Source organism: Prionailurus viverrinus, chromosome F1, assembly GCF_022837055.1.
Source record: "Prionailurus viverrinus isolate Anna chromosome F1, UM_Priviv_1.0, whole genome shotgun sequence".
NCBI classification, from domain to species: domain Eukaryota; kingdom Metazoa; phylum Chordata; class Mammalia; order Carnivora; family Felidae; genus Prionailurus; species Prionailurus viverrinus.
This window is the reverse complement of record NC_062577.1, coordinates 55,327,229-55,345,668: the sequence shown is the minus strand read 5'-3', so window position 1 is coordinate 55,345,668 and position 18,440 is coordinate 55,327,229. Positions and strand designations below refer to the sequence as shown.

At 39.0% G+C, this 18,440-nt stretch overlaps 1 protein-coding gene across 3 annotated transcripts in view; it reads right to left on the bottom strand.

The window, feature by feature from the left end:
* MARK1 (microtubule affinity regulating kinase 1) overlaps positions 1-18,440 on the bottom strand; it is a 118,332-nt gene that overhangs the window by 58,691 nt on the left and 41,201 nt on the right. For all 3 annotated transcript variants that reach the window (XM_047840577.1, XM_047840576.1, XM_047840578.1), the window contains exons 2-3: positions 10,590-10,790; positions 9,355-9,408 (exon numbers count right to left, since the gene is read on the bottom strand). In XM_047840577.1, the coding sequence (XP_047696533.1) occupies positions 9,355-9,408; positions 10,590-10,790 (255 nt within the window). The remainder of the gene's footprint in view (positions 1-9,354; positions 9,409-10,589; positions 10,791-18,440) is intronic.

The following is an 18,440-nucleotide window of genomic DNA, read 5'->3' as shown; positions in this document are numbered from 1 at the left end:
AAAGAAACACTTCAGTTGTCAGCTAGATATGGGTCATTAACACTCCAAATCCAGAGAGCTGGGACCAACTGCACAGTAGCGCATGGCTTGAGTAAAGGTCTAAGATGTCTCTTCCTCTTCGTGACTTCCCTCGTGACCTTCCCTAAACTGCAATATTCCAGCTGGCTGCACACAGGAAAGAGACGGGACTAATTAACCACCTCAGCTGCCCGAGTCAAAGGGAGCAGGGAGAGACAGCGAGCCACATGTCTGTGATCTTTTAGCTCAGAGAAGACCTTTATCAGTGAGGGTGCCAATCTTACCAGTGCCTGCTATTCCAGGCTATTCTAAGAAAGGTGGAAAGGGCTGAGGGGAGAAGGAGAGCTGAAAATTTAGACCATGACAAGTTTACCTTGAGATAGACAATTATTGTTAAAAAAAAGTCAATTATCACATGTATCATACACCCAGGTACAAGTCAGGAACACAAAGGTTTGCAAATATGTTAAATAGTCCCACAGCACTAGTTGAGTTTCTGATTCTAATTTGTAGTTCATTTCCCTTGCTCGCTTTCAAACTGTGACATCACGATGTTCCTAGCATTCTCAAACTTAGCAGGAAAGCTCCGAATTCGCTAATACCCTCCAAACTTAACTATTTCAAGTTTGCTGTGGGCTGGAAATTGAGGCTAGAGTTTGTTCAAATTCTGTGTGCCGAATTAGAGAAATGAGCGCTGAGTGAAGGCTTGCGATGGGTTTTCTCTAACTAAAAGGCAGGGAGGGACCTCAGTGTTTGGACTTTGTGACAGCTACTCTTGCTGTTCAGAGGCCTTTGTTTCCTTCTTGGTTCCTGGCGTTGTTCCAGGTAACTGAAGTTAGTAAACGAGAGAGATATTTACTTTTCAATTCAGTCCTTTTTGTTAGGGCTTAAGGTCAGGATCAAACTCCATCAGTGTTAATCAGTATTTGCCTCAATTATGAGCATTTTCTTTTTCTCCTCTCAACTGTTCTCTTCCTTCCTGCCTCTTGCCTTTTTTTTTTTTTTTTTTTTGATGGTGGGAAAAATCGGTTATATTTAGAAGTAGCCACGTGGATATGGCTTAGACAATCCTCGTTCTATTTACACCCGAAGTATCGTAGTCAGGGGCCAGTCAAATGCACATCATCTTCCTTCCACCAGACCCGCTCACCGTGTGCCCTTGTCACAGGATTCCTGCACTGCTCCTTTGGTCTCGAGGCACATGGAGAACAGCCCCGTGGCCCCAGGGAACTTGACAAAGGCACAGTGGTCAAGCTTGTTCCCACTGGGCGAGATCTTCCAGGCTGTCATCAGCCTTGGGGGACTGGGCTCATAGGAGGACGGCGACATTCAGATGTTCTTGCACCTGTCGACACAGCCTTCTTGGCCTTTCCAGCATTTTGTTCTGATTGCGGTTTGGCGAGGGGCAGGAAGCCCTTCTTTGCCTTCACTGTAATCTTTGTAAAAATCCTATCTCTATCTTTGATAGCAGTTTACTGGTCTATTTTTTTAAACTTTTTTTTTTAAGTTTCTTTATTTTTGAGGGACAGAGCATGAGCAGGAGAGGGACAGACACACACACACACACACACACACACACACACACACACACACACACACAGAATCTGAAGCAGGCTCCAGGCTCCGAGCTGTCAGCACAGAGCCCCATGTGGAGCTCGAATCTACTAACCATGAGATCAAGACCTGAGCCAAAGTTGGACGCTTAACTAACTGACTGAGCCACCCAGGGGTCCCAACAGTTTACTGGTCTATTAATGTGAGGTGTGGTGGTGACAAGTGCAAGTGATATTCAGGTCCAAGAGACTGCCGGGTTCTCGTTTAGTCTCTCTCAGAGGCTCCCGTCATTGAGGGGTTTTGTAGATGAAATGCCTGTATTAACAGAACCCTATAGATTAAGCTTTCAGCTTTTAAATTTCCAGGATCATCTTTTTACTCCTTTTTAAGTCTCCAGACGTGTTATTGGTACACCACGTATTTTATACAGTTATTGCTAGTAGCAGTTTAACAACAGGCTAATTTCTTAAGTTCTTCCCATGAAATGGTAGTTCAAAAAAGATCTGAATACAATCAAATGAATATATGTTAGATGAAATCTCACTAAAAAAAATAGAACAATTCTTCAGTATTGCTTTCCAACCTTGACAACTTGTAAGTCAATTGTTTGTTGCAAAGTTAAGAGAAGAAAATGCTCTTTAAATGACAGGCTGGGCCACTTTCCAAGTTTCATCTAGATAGATTACCAGATTGTAAGATTCTTATTTCTTATAAACTGGTTCTAATTTTATATTGCTTGAGTCCTTCCCAAGGTCTTATACGTCTCTGAGCTCAAGTTGATGTTAAGTAAATGTACTGAGATAACGAATCAAATAATTTCAGAGGAAAGATATTAAACATAAAACAGATCAAATTTGAAAACAGTTTAAATTACAAATGATGGAAATTAAAATGAGATACCATAATGCATTCATAAGGTTGGAAAAAAATGAAGAAATCTGATAATATAAAGTGCTGACAAAAATGAAGACCAATAGTAAGTATCATACAGTGTTCGCAGAAGTATAAGTTGGTGCAACTGCTCTGAAGAGCAATTTGACATTATCTGGTAAAGCTGAGGATATGCATGACCTTCAACCTAGCAATTCTGCTTGGACAGATACATCCTTTTATACACCTTCACAAATAGACATATGCAATAATGATCGTTGCCTCATTGCTTCTGCAGCAAAAACAAAAAGCTAACTAACTTAAAAAGAAAAAGTGAAACACAAAAACACCAGGAATAATCTACATGTCAACTAACAAAAAATACACAAACTGTAGTACATCTATTAACAAGACAATGGGTAAACTGTAGCATATTCATGCATGCCAATAGCAGTAGTGAAAATAAATGAACTAGACTATATACACTAACATGACTAAAACTGTGAGGTAATGATACGTGGAAGAAGCAAGCTGTACAAAAATAAGAAGTTTAAAAAATAATATGTAGTCTTTTACGTATGGAAACACACATTTGAAAAACCATTTTAAATTTGAATGGGAATAAGAAAGATCAAGTTCAGAACAGTAGTTATTTCCAGGTAGGAAAGAAAATATAGGAATAGAACCCAGAAATAAAACATAAGGCTTTAGTTGTAGCTGTACTATCTTATTTCTTAAAAAATACTAGAAATGAAATAGTTTAGTCTAACAAATGTCATAAAAAAGTAACTATTTTTAAAATGGGAAGGACATTTTGAAGTTCCTATCCAAGAATCAAATATAGACCAGTTTACAATTTCAACAAACTGCCCAAAATAGAAAAAAATAAGAGTATGACTCTTCAAATAACAAAATGACAATATGACTTTTAAAACAACCAGATGGTTTAAGGGAGTCTGGGTGGTTCAGTTGGTTAAGTGTTTGATTTCATCTCGGGTCATGATCTCACAGTTTGTGGGATCAAGCCCCGTGCTGGGCTCTGTGCTGACAGCATGAAACCTGCTTGGGGATTCTCTCTCTCTCTCTCTCTCTCTCTCTCTCTCTCTCTGCCCCTTCCCTGCTCGTTCTCTCTCCCTAAAATAAATACACTTTAAATAAATAAATAAATAAATAAATAAGTAAGTAAGTAAGTAAATGAATGAATGAATGAATAAATAAAACAATCAGATGGTTTAGTCTACAACTCATGGGTGATTTAGATTCCTAGCCTCCTCCAGTTCCAAGAGAAAACCCTTCCACGTCTACTCTTCAGTAAATCTTACGTAGAATGTAGAAAGAGACAGAAAGAAGCTTTACAGCCAATAAAGCCCCAGCAATCAAAATAGAGGTGTTAAGAGTCAGAGGTAGAATACAAACATCAAACCCCCAAAACAAACAGAACTACTACCCAAACTAGAACAAATAAGAACTACAGCAATTTTTATGAATAATCCTTGGTTATGGGTACTTAATTTTAAAGAAGGCGGAGAGATTTAACATTGTTGAGGCGGTAGCAAAGGTCGCCCTGAAGAAACGACTCCAAGGCTGAAATGTGAGGAATGAATGAATAAAGGATTCATTAATGAAGGGGAGAAGCCTTATGGGGAGGGTGAGGTGAAGAGCTGCAGAGGCTGGTGGCTGGAAGGAAGACTAACTAGGAGCAGATGAAAGAAAGTGCTGAAGCCAGAGGCGTAGGAGGCGGGGTAGGGAGATGCTGGGGGGAGCTGGTGGGTCATGAGGTGGAAGCGGAAGGTAGGGCCTGGCACACGCTGTGAGCGAATCCGATTTCCAGACCTCCAAGAACGGAATGCCATCAAGAAGTTTAGATAAAGGATGGCATAGTCAGAGAGGTATTCTGTATCCCTGATGACTTGTTAAACTGTGTGTGTGTGCGTGCGTGTGTGTGCACGTGTATGTGTGTGTGTGTGTGTGTGGAGGGATGCAAGCGGATGCAGGAAGAACAGCGGGAAGGCTACTGGGGTAGTCCTTGGGAGAGACAATGGCAGCTTTGTCTAGAGTGGTAGTGATAGAAAAAGATAAAAGCAGACCTTCTCAAAAGATGTAAGACATAAAATTAGCACAACTCATGGACGGATTAGATGGTGAAAATAGAGCGAGGAGTGGAGGACAGTTCTGGGGCTTTTGGCTTGCACAACTCAGGGGCAGTTGTCATTCACTGAGAGAGGATGCTCGGAGAGCACCAGGTGGCGAGGTACTGAGGAGGTGGGGCAGAGATCATGAGTTCAGTTTTGGACATAATAGGTTTGGGCTGTCTTTGAAAGGTTACGAGCAAATTTAGGGGAGGTCTGAGTTGAAGGCATATATTTGTGACCCTGCCTGTAGTTGAGACAGCCCAGGAAGGGAATACAGAAAGAGAAGAGGACCGAACTTTGTGGGGTTGAAACACTGAGGCCAACAAAAAAGACAATGACTCTACATAAAGGACACACAAAAGGAGCAGCCAAAAAAAAAAAAAAGAAGAAGAAGAAGAAGAAGAAGACAATATATGGAGAAATACAATTTTCTTTCAAGAAATTCTTGCTAAGTTAAGAATTAATAATGAACACATGTACCTGACACTTAGTTTGAATCATAAGACGGTCTCCATTTCTAGGGCTTTTTTCTATTGAATTAAAAAAATCCTAAGTCACGATCACAGATTGACTGGACAAAGGAACCAGCATCAGATGATGTGTCAGCGACATTCAGACTGATTCGCTTACAAAGATATTTCTCCCTGAAGATTATGTACAGCTCTCAGACGGACTCCAGTCTAGGCTGCTAATCGTATCCCACTCAAAAGCTGGAAGACTGTAAGTCCCGGCGAGAAGGCTAATAGCAATGGATTCTCGATACACAGTTTGGATACGCTTGCTCCAGAAGGTATCCTTCATATTTGGATGTAGCATTTGCGTGTTAAATATGCCCAATAATACATTACTGAGCCCTCTGGCTAGTCGCTAAAGAGGGCCAACAAGATTTAGAAAAGTCAAATATTTGGTCAGTGGACCACTGGAAACAGTTTGGTTTTTTCAGAAAATTTGGTTACCTTATCTTCAACATTTCAGCTAGATATTAACATTTTTGGTATCACCTTTTAAAGGAAACTTGTTTGAATGCCTTTTCCCTCAAAATCTATCATATTTCAGTGTGAATGATATGCTTCCCACCAATTCTTCACACTCTACACGAAAGAGCCATGATTTCATGATAACCTGCTTTCAGCCTTTCCTTCAAAGCCCAGTCAAGATCAGAGGTATGTTGCTAAGCACTAATTTCATGGAGAATGAAATAATGAGTTACTGGGCATTAGGTATAATCTTATTTATTCACATGGCAGTATCATTTCTTGCAGAATTACCACACAGCCCTCCCCCACACACACTCGCCAAAAAAAGGCCCTCCCGGTATGTCATCATTATTAATTCTAAGCCAATTTTTGCAGTCCACAACCCAGTTAATCCTGCTAACTCTTCTCTTATCACTTAGATTTTCACTGACACACAAAAGGATTGGTTTAGACTTTTCCTTCAAATGATCCGCATGTGTGAAAAGAACAATAAAGCGAAATATGCTATAAAGCATACGTATGTGACAGTAACTGGCATTTCAACATATGTCCAACAGAGGTATTTGTTAAGGAATATTGCCAAAGAGTTTCTGCTTTCTCCTTGATAAAACTATTCATCAATAATTTTATGACTGCTTTTACAAGTTTGGTTTCCTGATAATTTGCTAAAAGAAACTTAATTCTGAATATTGTTTCTGTGGTTCTGTCCTCCTCTCTGCCTGTAGTGACAGTGATACAAGTTATTTTGCAGATGCTCTGGAAAACATAACTAGCTTACCAGAGAGGTTGGTGGCTTTATCTGAAAACTCACCAAAGTTTAAATGGCTTAGGTCACCATTTGATAACATTTTATATAACAGATAACACACCAGACACTAGGAGTAAGCAGATTATTCATTTAATAAGTCTACTTTTCAGATATCAGTTACTGGAGATTGTTTGTAATTTCCCTGCTTGTACAAAACCAATGTCCTCACGCAGAGATACACGGTTTATGTCACTGCAAGGCAACAGCCCTCTTTATTAAGGACATAATGCTGAGTTATGACAGTCTTATTTCTATTCTCATTACAGGCTTTACTACTCAGCAAATCAATTCTGAACCACTGAGCCATTTTTGTGAATTGGGAATATAATGCAACACAGTAAAACAACAGAAAATGTAAATTAATAAACAACACATAGAAGGCAGATAAACTGTACCCTGGTGGCTATGAACTAGAAAGCTAACACAAACTTTGTCATCATCCATGTATAAACTAGTGTGTCCAAGTTTAAAAACCTAGTGGAATTTCTGAGAAAATGACAATCTTACATTTCAAGTACGTGAACTATGAACAGAACTGTTTCACTATCTTGCTGTTCCTCCAACATTATTAGGCTGCTTAAAAGATCCCCAGGAATCACCAGTATAGTTCATAAACCCTACCCCAAAAGACACCAATTAAAATATGAGGTGAGACTCATGGTCCAAAGTGGAAGAGGTAAATATAGCATCAAACTCAAATAATTTTTAAACTATGACAGCTCATTAAATTGGGTCCCACTAATTCAAGATATGTGATACAAATCACATGAGCATCTTATGTGAACAATGTTGATGCCAAAGATGCTTAACAATTCCAAAGACCAAACTGTTTCTGAGAACTTTGTATGTTAGAAATTTTGAACAGTTGGGGTATTGAATTTAGGTTACTTTGTCTATCACTGATGTTGGCAATGGGAAGTATTATTTCCTAAAAATATGTTACACACAGAAGAGAATATAAAGGATGGGAATCAGCTTAAATTCAGATCAAGTCCAGAACAAGATTTAACCAAACCCTTCTGGAGATGAGATTAAAATGAACCCTTATTCCAAATACATGTGTTACCATTATCTGCCTTTTAATAAGCACACCTATTACATGGAGAATATATTTTGCTATTTTTTTTATCTATAGGTCCTGACTGTCAATGCTAAGGAAAACAAATGGATTACTTCTCGTCCCATTATTTCTTTTTTAGATATAACTGACTGGAGGATATGACTGGACAAATGCTGAATATTCTACAATGCATGGGAACTAACCAAGCCTTGATCTGTTGGGTTGTTTTTTGTTTTTTTCCAAAACTCTTAACCGAGAGCAAATCTATGAACATAAATGAAAATTATTTCAAAAACAATGACATATACACGTGTAAAGGCTACATTAAGTGAATGCTCATCTTTCCTTGGATTCTATTTTCATAGACTAAAGAAAACAAAATTGCCATCAGTCTTTATATGCCTGTTTGGAAAAGCAAACACTTCATCACCAAGATGAGCAGAATTACAACAGAAATTACTTGTCACCAAGTATATTTTTTTAGTTATTCAGATAAATAAAGCAACATTCGGCTTCATGTCTGCACGTTTCAACAAGTATGACTGTGGTTCTACACACTTCTCCGGGCCCCTTTGGGAAGAACAGAGTGGGGGTCATATTACTGTGCATCCAGCCAGCAAAACCGGCCTCAAGTGTCTCTAAATGTCATCTAAGATCACTCAGTTTACCAGAGTCACTCACAGATTAATCCAGGAGAGGTGGGAAAGCCAGATGAGTGACGGGCAGGGCCATGGAGCACTTTTAAAAGATTCCCAGCAGAAAGAAGGGTGGCAAAATTTGCCCCACTGAAGCCCCACCCCAGGGAAAAAGACAATCTTTGGATAATGCATCTGCCCAGATGCATTATCTCATACAACTGCATCACTGATTAGCTAAAAGACTGGTGCTAGAAGTTTCTCTCCGAAGACAGGCATAAGGTACACCATCTCACGGTCACAGAGGAAAAGGAATGCAGCAAACCTTTCTGTTCTCCTTGATCAGAAATAGCAAAGCTATGAAAAGTCACATTAACTGTTAAACTTAAAAGGAATCTCAGTAAGTAGTACAAACACAGATCTCCGAGTAGAAGTACGTATATAAAAATACCCTGACTTATCTGGCATGGAGCCAAGCGGAAAGTCTTGCTATCACAGACCTGAATTTTTATTTAGATGTTAGAATCACAGCAGGAATAGTTTAAACACACCATACTAAAAAGTTCTCATATTAAAGATTCTGTTTGAGGAACTCAAAAGTTATTTGTCACATTTACATATGTGACCGTGATCCCATTACGTTCTAATAAAAATTACAATGTATTTTACTATCTCGCTACATAAAACAACATATATGGCATGGCGTAAGTGTTAAAGTATTTGCTTCATTCTTAAGGTACTAAAATGAATATGTGAAACTTTTCCCACGTGAGTAATGAAGCAACCTGAAACAGCTTTTCTAGGATTACCAGGGCAATTTCCACCCTAACTACCTTTTTTCCTCTCCCTTTTTTTTTTTTTTTTACACTGTTTAAAGAAATGTTCCTATTTTTTACTCGAAGTTAGCTGAGAGACTAGTTCTTGCAGAAGAAGAAAGTAAAGCAAGTGAAGCAATAAAAGGAAACCCACCTATGGACAATGTAACTATAAATACACTTTTAACAAAGCAGAATCCTGAGTATTTCAACACATTTGTTACAAAGTTTTATTCTACTGAATTGGAAGACGTAAATTCCTCTCATATGGTACACGCATTTGAGTCGTAGATACTCCTCAAGCAAACACTTGATAAATATAATTGAAGTGTTATTAAATACAATGCTTTGCATCACGTCTTTTCTTCACATATTGATGAATATAGTATCTTACCTAACAGGAAATTTAGGATAACTGACTTTACAGAAGATCACATGTTAATAAACTCACATTCTAATTACTTACTGTTAAAATAATTAAATACCTTTTGTAGACTGGTAGGATTTAGCTGAGTTTTGTCTATTATTTTCACAGCAACCTAAAAGAAGAGAATCATTAAACTATGTTTGAGAATACATATTTTGATGGATAAAAGATTACAAAGAAAAAAATCTTTTGTTCCATTCCCAACTACATGCAATATAGTTATAATTGGAGTTCACATAACTAGATGGTGAAGTTGTGATAACCCGGCAGCCTTACTGTGTATCCCACTGACTTAAGTCTTTAACACATCTGATTGTGAGTCAATAAAATTACACCTTTCTTATTTTTTTCCAAGCCTCCCCTTTTAAAGTAAAAATCATCTGTAATCATTTACTTATGATTTTAATAACTTATAATTATCAGAGGGGAGGGTCTGGTAAATTCAGTAGGTTAGGTATCACGTGAATAATATAAGACAAATTGAATGCTCAAGCTCACTTATAAGCAAATGGATTTGAATGTCCTCAAGGTCTCTGCCTGATGGAGCCTATGTCTGAAAAGCTCCTGGCAGCTAAAATCAACTAAAATCAACCAGAACTGGACTGAGATCAACCAGAAGTGATATTATGGACAGAGAGAAGGAAAAACTTATTAAAAACAAATTATGACTGAGATCTTCACAATGTCCTCACTAGAGCAGGGAAACATTAAGTAATACTGTTTTTCAGTCTTTACTATGTAAAGTATTAAATAAATATTAGTAACAATAATAATTACTAAATACATAAATTTTTTCTCTGTATACATACACATAATTTAAAACACATGGGATTTTAGAAACCCAATTCTCTTATTACCTGAGGAAAAACATCAATATACTAACACTTGTGCAATGTGGGCTCTAAATACATAAAAATTAGTGGGTGACTTTATATACATTTATACCCAATTTACATGAAGCAATAATTAATGTGAACTTCCCTGGCCCTCTTCCTGGGGCCAGGGAACAACGGTAGTCAAAAATGTTTACAGAAACCGTATAATGAAGACATAAGTCTGAGAAAAGCTCCTCTGTAGTTACACCTGATTTACAAAAGATGCTACGTGAAGGGAGGAGTCTTTTCTAAACGTTCAAAGGCCAACTATAGCTGTGTCCACGGATGTTCCATTCACACGCATCCCAGTGTTTTACCATATTTCAACTGTCATTCATTCCCAGCATCAACTATAGGAAAGCTTTAAAGACTCTGGAGAGGTCCAAAGTAAATATTAGAAAGCATCATGAAAACTTACCTCTCTACCCGTTAGAACATGTCTTGCCAATTTCACTTTGGCAAAATTTCCCTTCCCTATTGTTTTTTGTAAACGATAATTTCCAATGTGAGGCTGTTCGTCCGCAGACGTAATGGAGTTTCTACACCGAGGGATGTTCTGTCGGCTACTTGATTTGGTGGGCTGGATATGTGGTTCAGTATATCCATCCACAGATGTATGCTAAGAAAGAGGTTAACAAGATTTCATTGTTAATGAAATTATATTTTAAAAAGGGCAGTTAAAAAGACTACAAATAATTTTCATGAGTAATTCAACTTCAACAAAAAAACATCACACTACACAATTTTAAGGTGCAAGAATTCTATTTATAATTTCTACTTGACTTCAGCTCGGTTTGCCAGAGGGAACAGAACTATTTAAAATGAAATGTTCTGCATAATTTTAGGTATATGTTTTTGATTAAAAAATATATAAAAAAATATAAAAATATAAAGATAGAAGCCATATAGACCAATACTCGTCTAAGGGTACTATCCCTTTAGGATGAGATGAGAACACAGTCTAGGGCTGTGTCATTACGAGGGCAGAATGTCTTTAATGCCGAGACAAACGACTCCATGAGTACATTTCGGCTTCTCCAAATTGGCCTGGCTACTTGCCATGTTCACTCTTTCATTTGCTGGCATATAGTTTGGTCAGCTGACCAACCAGCTGCCTGCTTCAGGTGTCCTTCTAGTCAATTCCTGCCCAACCTTCTCTCTCAGCTCATGTGCCCAACCAAGAGAGACAGCGATGCCTGTGTCCATGACCTAACGTTCCCTGAATTCCTCCTCAGTGCTACTCTTCAGGGAAGGACGTCAGTTTGTCCCACGGTGTCACACTAGCCTACAACCGCACTGAACAGCTGGATCAATGCAAGCTCAGCACGTGGAGCCCCAGGTCAACCTGCCTAGTGAACTGTGTGTCATCACTTCTGATTGTTCTGCTCTTGTTCAGTTTTGTCTGCATCCTAAAATACATACATTTCTAGCAGTTGTGAAAATACAGACTCACACATAACAAACGCTAATATCTTTCTCCAACAAACTTCTTTAAAATAGCTGAAGATGAGTAGCACAAATTAACAAAAGAAAGGCGGCATCTTTTATTTACAAAGTAACTAACTCAGCCTTTGCCATCTTCCCCATACAACTAAAAGTTTGTCTAGGGACACCTGGCTGGCTCAGTAGGAATAGCATAAGACTCTTGATCTCAGGGTCATGAGTTTGAGCCCCACCCTGGAGGTAAAGATTTCTTAAATAAACAAATACTAAATAAAAGCTTGTCTAAAAAATTTTGATCAGAAAATTTCTTAAGGGCAACATTAAAGATGACTCCATTTACCAATCTCATGCAAAGCATGACTCAAGGTCATTTTTCTATTCATTATTACTTTAGGATTTTTGTTTTAAAGGAGAAAATCAAATAAAGGGGCTCCAGAAAAATACGAGCCTTCTACTTTCAAGTTTTTTTAAACATGGCTCAGAATTGAATGGGTTTCGCTGTGCCTCACACACACCTGCAGCCTCTAGCCTCATTGGGAACTAGTACCCCCTCGGTACATTCTCACTGCACACCGTGCTTTCAGGGAGCTCATCGTCCACCCCGCCCCGTACTATCATTATACACTTACTTCTCCGTCTCTGCCACCCTACCATGGGCAATCTGAGGACAGGGATGTTTTCTTTTCACTTGTGTATACTCACCACAATGCAAACTGCCAGACACAGAGGAAAGACTCAATAAATCAATAGTCCTCAAAGGGTTGTCCCTGAACCAGCACCATCAGCATCATCTGGAAACTTGTTAGAAATGCAAATTCTCTGGCCCTGTTCCAGGCCTACCGAGTAAGAAAGTCTAGGGGCGGGCCCAGCAATCTGTGTTCTAACAAGTCCTCCAGGTGACTCTGATGCACACTGAAGTGTGAAAACTACTGCAATAAATAATGTAAAAAAGGGGTAAGTCCAAGGTTATTCACTGGCTCTTAGAGAATTCTGTATTATCCGAGCACAAACAGATGTTAATTACAATCAATTTCTAAGCGTTAACAGGTTGCCGTACTGTTTCCCATAAATAGTACTTCTCTACCTGAACTTGTTCTGCAGGGACTGTGAGCCCGTCCATCCTTCAAGAGTTAATTTTATCTCTTCCTCAACAACGCTTCCTATGTCTTTCCACCAAGCAGAGTTGACTCCCTCTCTCTTCTGTTGCTATTTCTATATCCAGTAAAAACTTCTACTACTGGAACTGTCACACCATCTTCTACGTATGTGTCCATGGTCTGTTTTCACTGTGAGACCTGAAGCTCCCCAAGTCCCATAACTTAGTACAGTGTTAGGCACAAAGAAGACACTCAGTAAATAAAAGCTAACCTGAAGGAATTTAGGGCCCCTGTACTCCTGATGCCCCACAGAAAAGGACTTCTGAGGAATGATTCCTTCCTGTCCTTATCTCTGTTGGGTATGATACCCACCTCCCAATGCTAGTTGCAAGGCACATCCTGGTGCTAACCCATATTATGACAGACTGCATTACTGGCCTCAAATTTCCATGCCCTTTGCCATGTAACTCTCCAATGTCCTCCCAGTGAGGGCAGGGCAAAGCTCCCCACTCTTTGGAGGCTCACTCACATGATTTGCTTTGGCCAAAAGAATGAGTTGGAAGTAACAGTATAGCTAGTCCCAAACTAGTCATCAAGAGCCTTTGTTGTGCTTCAGCTTGGTCTCAAACTTCTGCTATCACCTTGAGAAGGACTTGCCTGGGCTGACACCAGAAGATGAGAAATACACAGAGCAGAACCATTCCCAGCTGTGCCCAGATTAAATCAACTGGTTCCCCAGATGACCCACTGGCTCCTAAGAAATTATATATGCTTGTTAGTTTAAGCTTCTGAGTGTTGGGATGGTTTGTTACACAGCAATGTCAGCTGATACACACAGCTATCACTATTTTTAAATTCAGAGGTAAACATGAGAGCACAATGAATAATTTAGAGATGCTTATCAGACATGTTCAAATTCAAAAACAAACAAAAAAAGAAGGGGATGTTATATAATCAATTCCCTAATGAGAAATTCTTGATCGAATAAGCTATATGTGGGCAGAATCCTTACTTTTTTGTACCCCCAGCAAGTACAGTGAAAAAGAGGGGTCAGCAAATGTTTTCTATAAAAAGCTGGATAATAAATATCTTAGGCTTTGTAGGCTGTATGCTATCTCTGTTGCATATTCATTCCCCGCACCCTCAAGCTTCTTAAAAATATAAGAACCTTTCTTAGTTTAGGGCCATACAAAAACACAGCAAAAGGCTGGATTTGGCCCATTGGATAACAAGTGACCCCTAGGGTAACATGTATTTTTGGATGCAGGATTAAATTATTTCTGGCAGATTGTACCAACAGAGTAGGAGACTGGTGGACAAGCACAGGTATGGCTGTGTCTGTACCTGGAAAGCAGAGGAGAAGACAGAGGGCTCATCTAGAAATAGTATTCCTTCTCATCCCACCCCCTGAGTTGGAAAAGGTAGCATATTCTCCAAAATCCTTTTTAAAAATAAGATCTCTTAACTTTCAACATTAAACATGATCATTTTATGAGCCATCCAACTTATTCAGAATGCATTTATGTGAGTCTTATATTACAAATAAAATAGAATATAGGGAAAATATTTTATATTATAGAATTCTGATTACAAAACACCCATTCAAACAAATACCACCCCCCCACACAACTGCCTTTTTTCTTTCTTAGATTGCCACAGCACCACTTACGAGCATACTCTCTCCCCAAGAAACTCTCTGAAGGAGAGTTTGGAATAACTGATCTCATTCCTTCCTGATCAACAGCTTAACTCTCAAACAGAAAACCTGGCAAGAAAATGAATTCAGCTCATGCTGGATCAAACAGTGAGTTTAAGAACTATCTTAGCCCTAAGGCTAGTAGATACAAGAAATTGCGTTAGCTTAATTATAGAATAGCTACAAGTTTTAGTCCCCATCTTAAGCTGAAAATACAAGTTTAGGTCTTGGCATTTTTCTTTCTTCAAGTTGTCCACTCAACCCAGTAGACCGTGAATTCCCTCATTCTTACTGCAGCAGGGGCAAAGGGACCCCACGGCTTGCCCTGAGTGTGCAGCATATTTACAGTCCTTAAATGCCATAGTTTCATTGGCTCTTCAAGTCTGCATCCCATGGATCCATACTCCAGTTCTTGAATAATAACAGAGTTCTCCCTGCCTTCAACATCAACTGAAATGAATTTTTCTACTCACTAGCTATGCATTCTTGGGCAAACTGTTTAACCTTTATGTATCTGTTTATCAGTCAAGCTGCTAAAAAATCATGTTTAGGAGGGAAGGGGAAACTTTTTTTTTTAAGTTTATTTACTTATTTTGAGAGAGAGAGAGACAGACAGAGAGAGTGCACACACGCAGGTGAGGGGCAGAGAGAGGAGAGAATCCCAAGCAGGCTCTGTGCCATCAGCACAGAGCCTGATGTAGGGCTTGAACTCACAAACCATGAGATCATGACCTGAGCCACCCAGGTGCCCTGGGAGGGGAACCTTAAAAGCAGCCCCGGTGGGGGTGGGGAAAACAACACAACACATCCAAAGGAATGACAATACAAATGGCAGCCCACTTTTCTTCAGAAACGACGGAGGTCAGGTGACAGTGAAAGATTTTTGATGTGCTGCAAAAAAACCAAATGGAACCCCCAAATTCTTCATCCAATGAAAACATTCTTCAAACTGGAAGACAGAGACATTTTTAGATGAACAAGAGATGAGAGAACTTGCTGCCAAAAGACATATACTATATAAAGTGCTAAAGAAAGGCTTTCTGGCTGAAGAGAAGTGGCCAGGATGGAAACTGAAGCTACTACACAAAGGAATAGAGAGCTCTGGAAAGGAATAAATATGTGGGTGAGCAGAAAAAGGGCACAGATTTTTTTTATTTCTTAATTTCTTTAAAAGACATATGAGCGTTTAAAGCAAAAAATTATGACACCATATGATGGAGTTTATAGCGTAAGCAGATGTGAGTATATGTGAAAATAAAAGTCCAAAGGTCAGGGGAATTAAAATACTCTTACAAAATCCTTACATTTTATCTGATCTGGTACAATAGTAGTCCTATGTAGACTGTAATAATATGTAAACGTATTCTGTAATCTCTAGAGCAACCACTGGAAAAAATGCACTAAAAAAATGCAGAGACCTAGGTAAGAAGTCGACAGAGGAATTCAAATGGAATACTAAAAAATGCTGATTAACTCAAAAGGAGGCAAGAAAGGAAGAAGAGAGGAACAACACAATAACAACAGACAGATGGGACAAAAACAAAACAGAGCATATTACACTTACCAAACAGATCAATAATTATATTCAACATAAACTGACAATTCAAAGAGATTATCAAATTAATTTTTTAAAAAGGCCCAAATGTATGCGGTCTCCAAGAGATGCACTTTAAGTCTGAATACACAGATAGACTGAAAGTAAAATTATGGGGGAAAATATACAATGCAAACACTAAGCAAAACAGAGCTAGAGATGCTATAATAATATCCGACAAATCAGACTTCAGTACAAGGAGAACTGAACCAACAAAGTAAAAAGACCTACTGTATAGTGATTAAAAGGGCCAAGTCATCAGGAAGATGTAATAATCCTAAATGTAGATATCTATGTGCCTAATAACTGAGTTTTTCAATAAGCAAAAATGACAGAAGAAAAGAACTACACAAATCCACGACGATGACGTGACTTTAACACCACTCTTTCAAAGGAAAAACCACACACACACACACACACACACAAAACACAATGGGTAAAGGCGATCTGAACAACGCTGCCAACTTAAGTCAAAAGTTCCCAAAGCACACAGTGCACATACTCCAGGTCAAGAACCCTTCTCAACATCCTTGTCACTCTATGTACCAAGTTACTTTACTGAAAAACTGTACACAGGTAGGATTTTAGTTCTCTTTAGGATGACCACTTTGGATTTTTATCAAAGGACAAGTTAAAGAACAGTCACATCTTTCTTGTAAGAAAACATGACCACAGGGGTGCCTGTGTGGCTCAGTAGGTTAAGCATCCGACTCTTGACTTCGGCTCAGGTCATGATCAGTCGGGAGATCGAGCCCCATGGGGGGCCTTGTGCTCGGTGTGCAGCCTCCTCGAGATTTTCTCTCCCTCTCTCTATGCCCCTCCCCCACACTCTCTCTAAATTAAAAAAAAATTTTTTAAAGAAAACATGACTGAAGATATCACTAATAATGACTAACGCTTATTTCATGACGAGCCAGACAATAAAAATTCTCCCAATGGTATACTTCCTTAATTATACTATGTTATCATACAATAATGTCTCCTTCCTTCCCCAAGTCAGTGTTTCAAGGTGAATTTTCATTTTTAAATGGCAAAACAGTGAATGGCTTCAGTAAAAAACAGTAGCTTTATGAGTGATAAAAACTTGTAAATAGCAGAAAAAGAATACTTATTGAAAATGGAAGGCCTGTAGCTTCTCTGCCTATGTTCCCTACTGCACTTGGGACATTTCTTTTTTTCTTTTTGAGAGACAGTGTGAGCAGGGGAGGTAAAGAGAGAGACAGAAACACAGAATCCGAAGCAGCCTCCAGGCTCTCAGCCGTCAGCATAGAGCCCGATGTGGGGCTCGAACTCACAAACCACAAGATCATACCCTGAGCCAAAGTTGGCCGCTTAACTGACTGAGCCACCCAGGCGCCCCGGTACGCTTCTTTACACAGCCCTTAATACCTTACAGTGTAGTTGCCTTTTTTTTTTTTAAACTACCTCCTACTAAATAAACTGTGAGCTTCTAAGTGGTCAAGCACCTATCATTCTTAATCATTCAAACAGTGGCTGCTGCATGAATGGACCCACTAAGTGTTATTTTTGATTATAGGTACCCCACTTAAATTACAAATAGAAAAAAATCAATTTTATCTTATATATCAAAGCTTATTTCAATGAGATGCCAACAAATTTGTTAAGATGGTCATTATTAAAATAAATTGCCTCCAAAACTTCCTAATAGCCCCCGACATGTGCCACATGAGTGCACAGTATGGTGACCCTGCCTGCCCTTAACAAGGAACTGCACAGTATTTCGAACTTTCATATTCTTTTTTTTTTTTTTAACATTTATTTATTTTTGAGACAGAGAGAGACAGAGCATGAACGGGGGAGGGGCAGAGAGAGAGGGAGACACAGAATTGGAAGCAGGCTCCAGGCTCTGGGCCATCAGCCCAGAGCCCGACGTGGGGCTCGAACTCACGGACCGCGAGATAGTGACATGAGCTGAAGTCGGACGCTTAACTGACTGAGCCACCCAAGCGCCCCCGAACTTTCATATTCTAAGTGATCTTTTATCTGATTGTTTTCAGAAGTCAGAAATGGGAGTGATTTTAAAACCTTAAAAGCAGGATACCAGTGGAAATCAGTGGCCAACACAGTTTATTAATATAGGTCTAAGGAACCTAAAGACAATCTTTGCCAATATCATGCAACAACATGAATTCTCATCACAGTCAACGAGAGATATTAAGGAAGGAAAAGGTAACTCGGAAACATCACAATTTATCACCAAATTTGAAAAACACGGAGTAGCACTGAATGATAACCCCTAAAAAAACAGAAACAAGTAAGAATATTCCATCAAACACTCGATGTGATAGTGGTGCTAGACAGACCAGCAATGCTTTTTAAGGAGAAAAATACACAGAAGAGAGATCTGTGTTGTCTTTCCACCACTGGCATGAATATAAAGCTAGAAAATGCAATAAATCAGTAAGCCTCTTTTGCAAA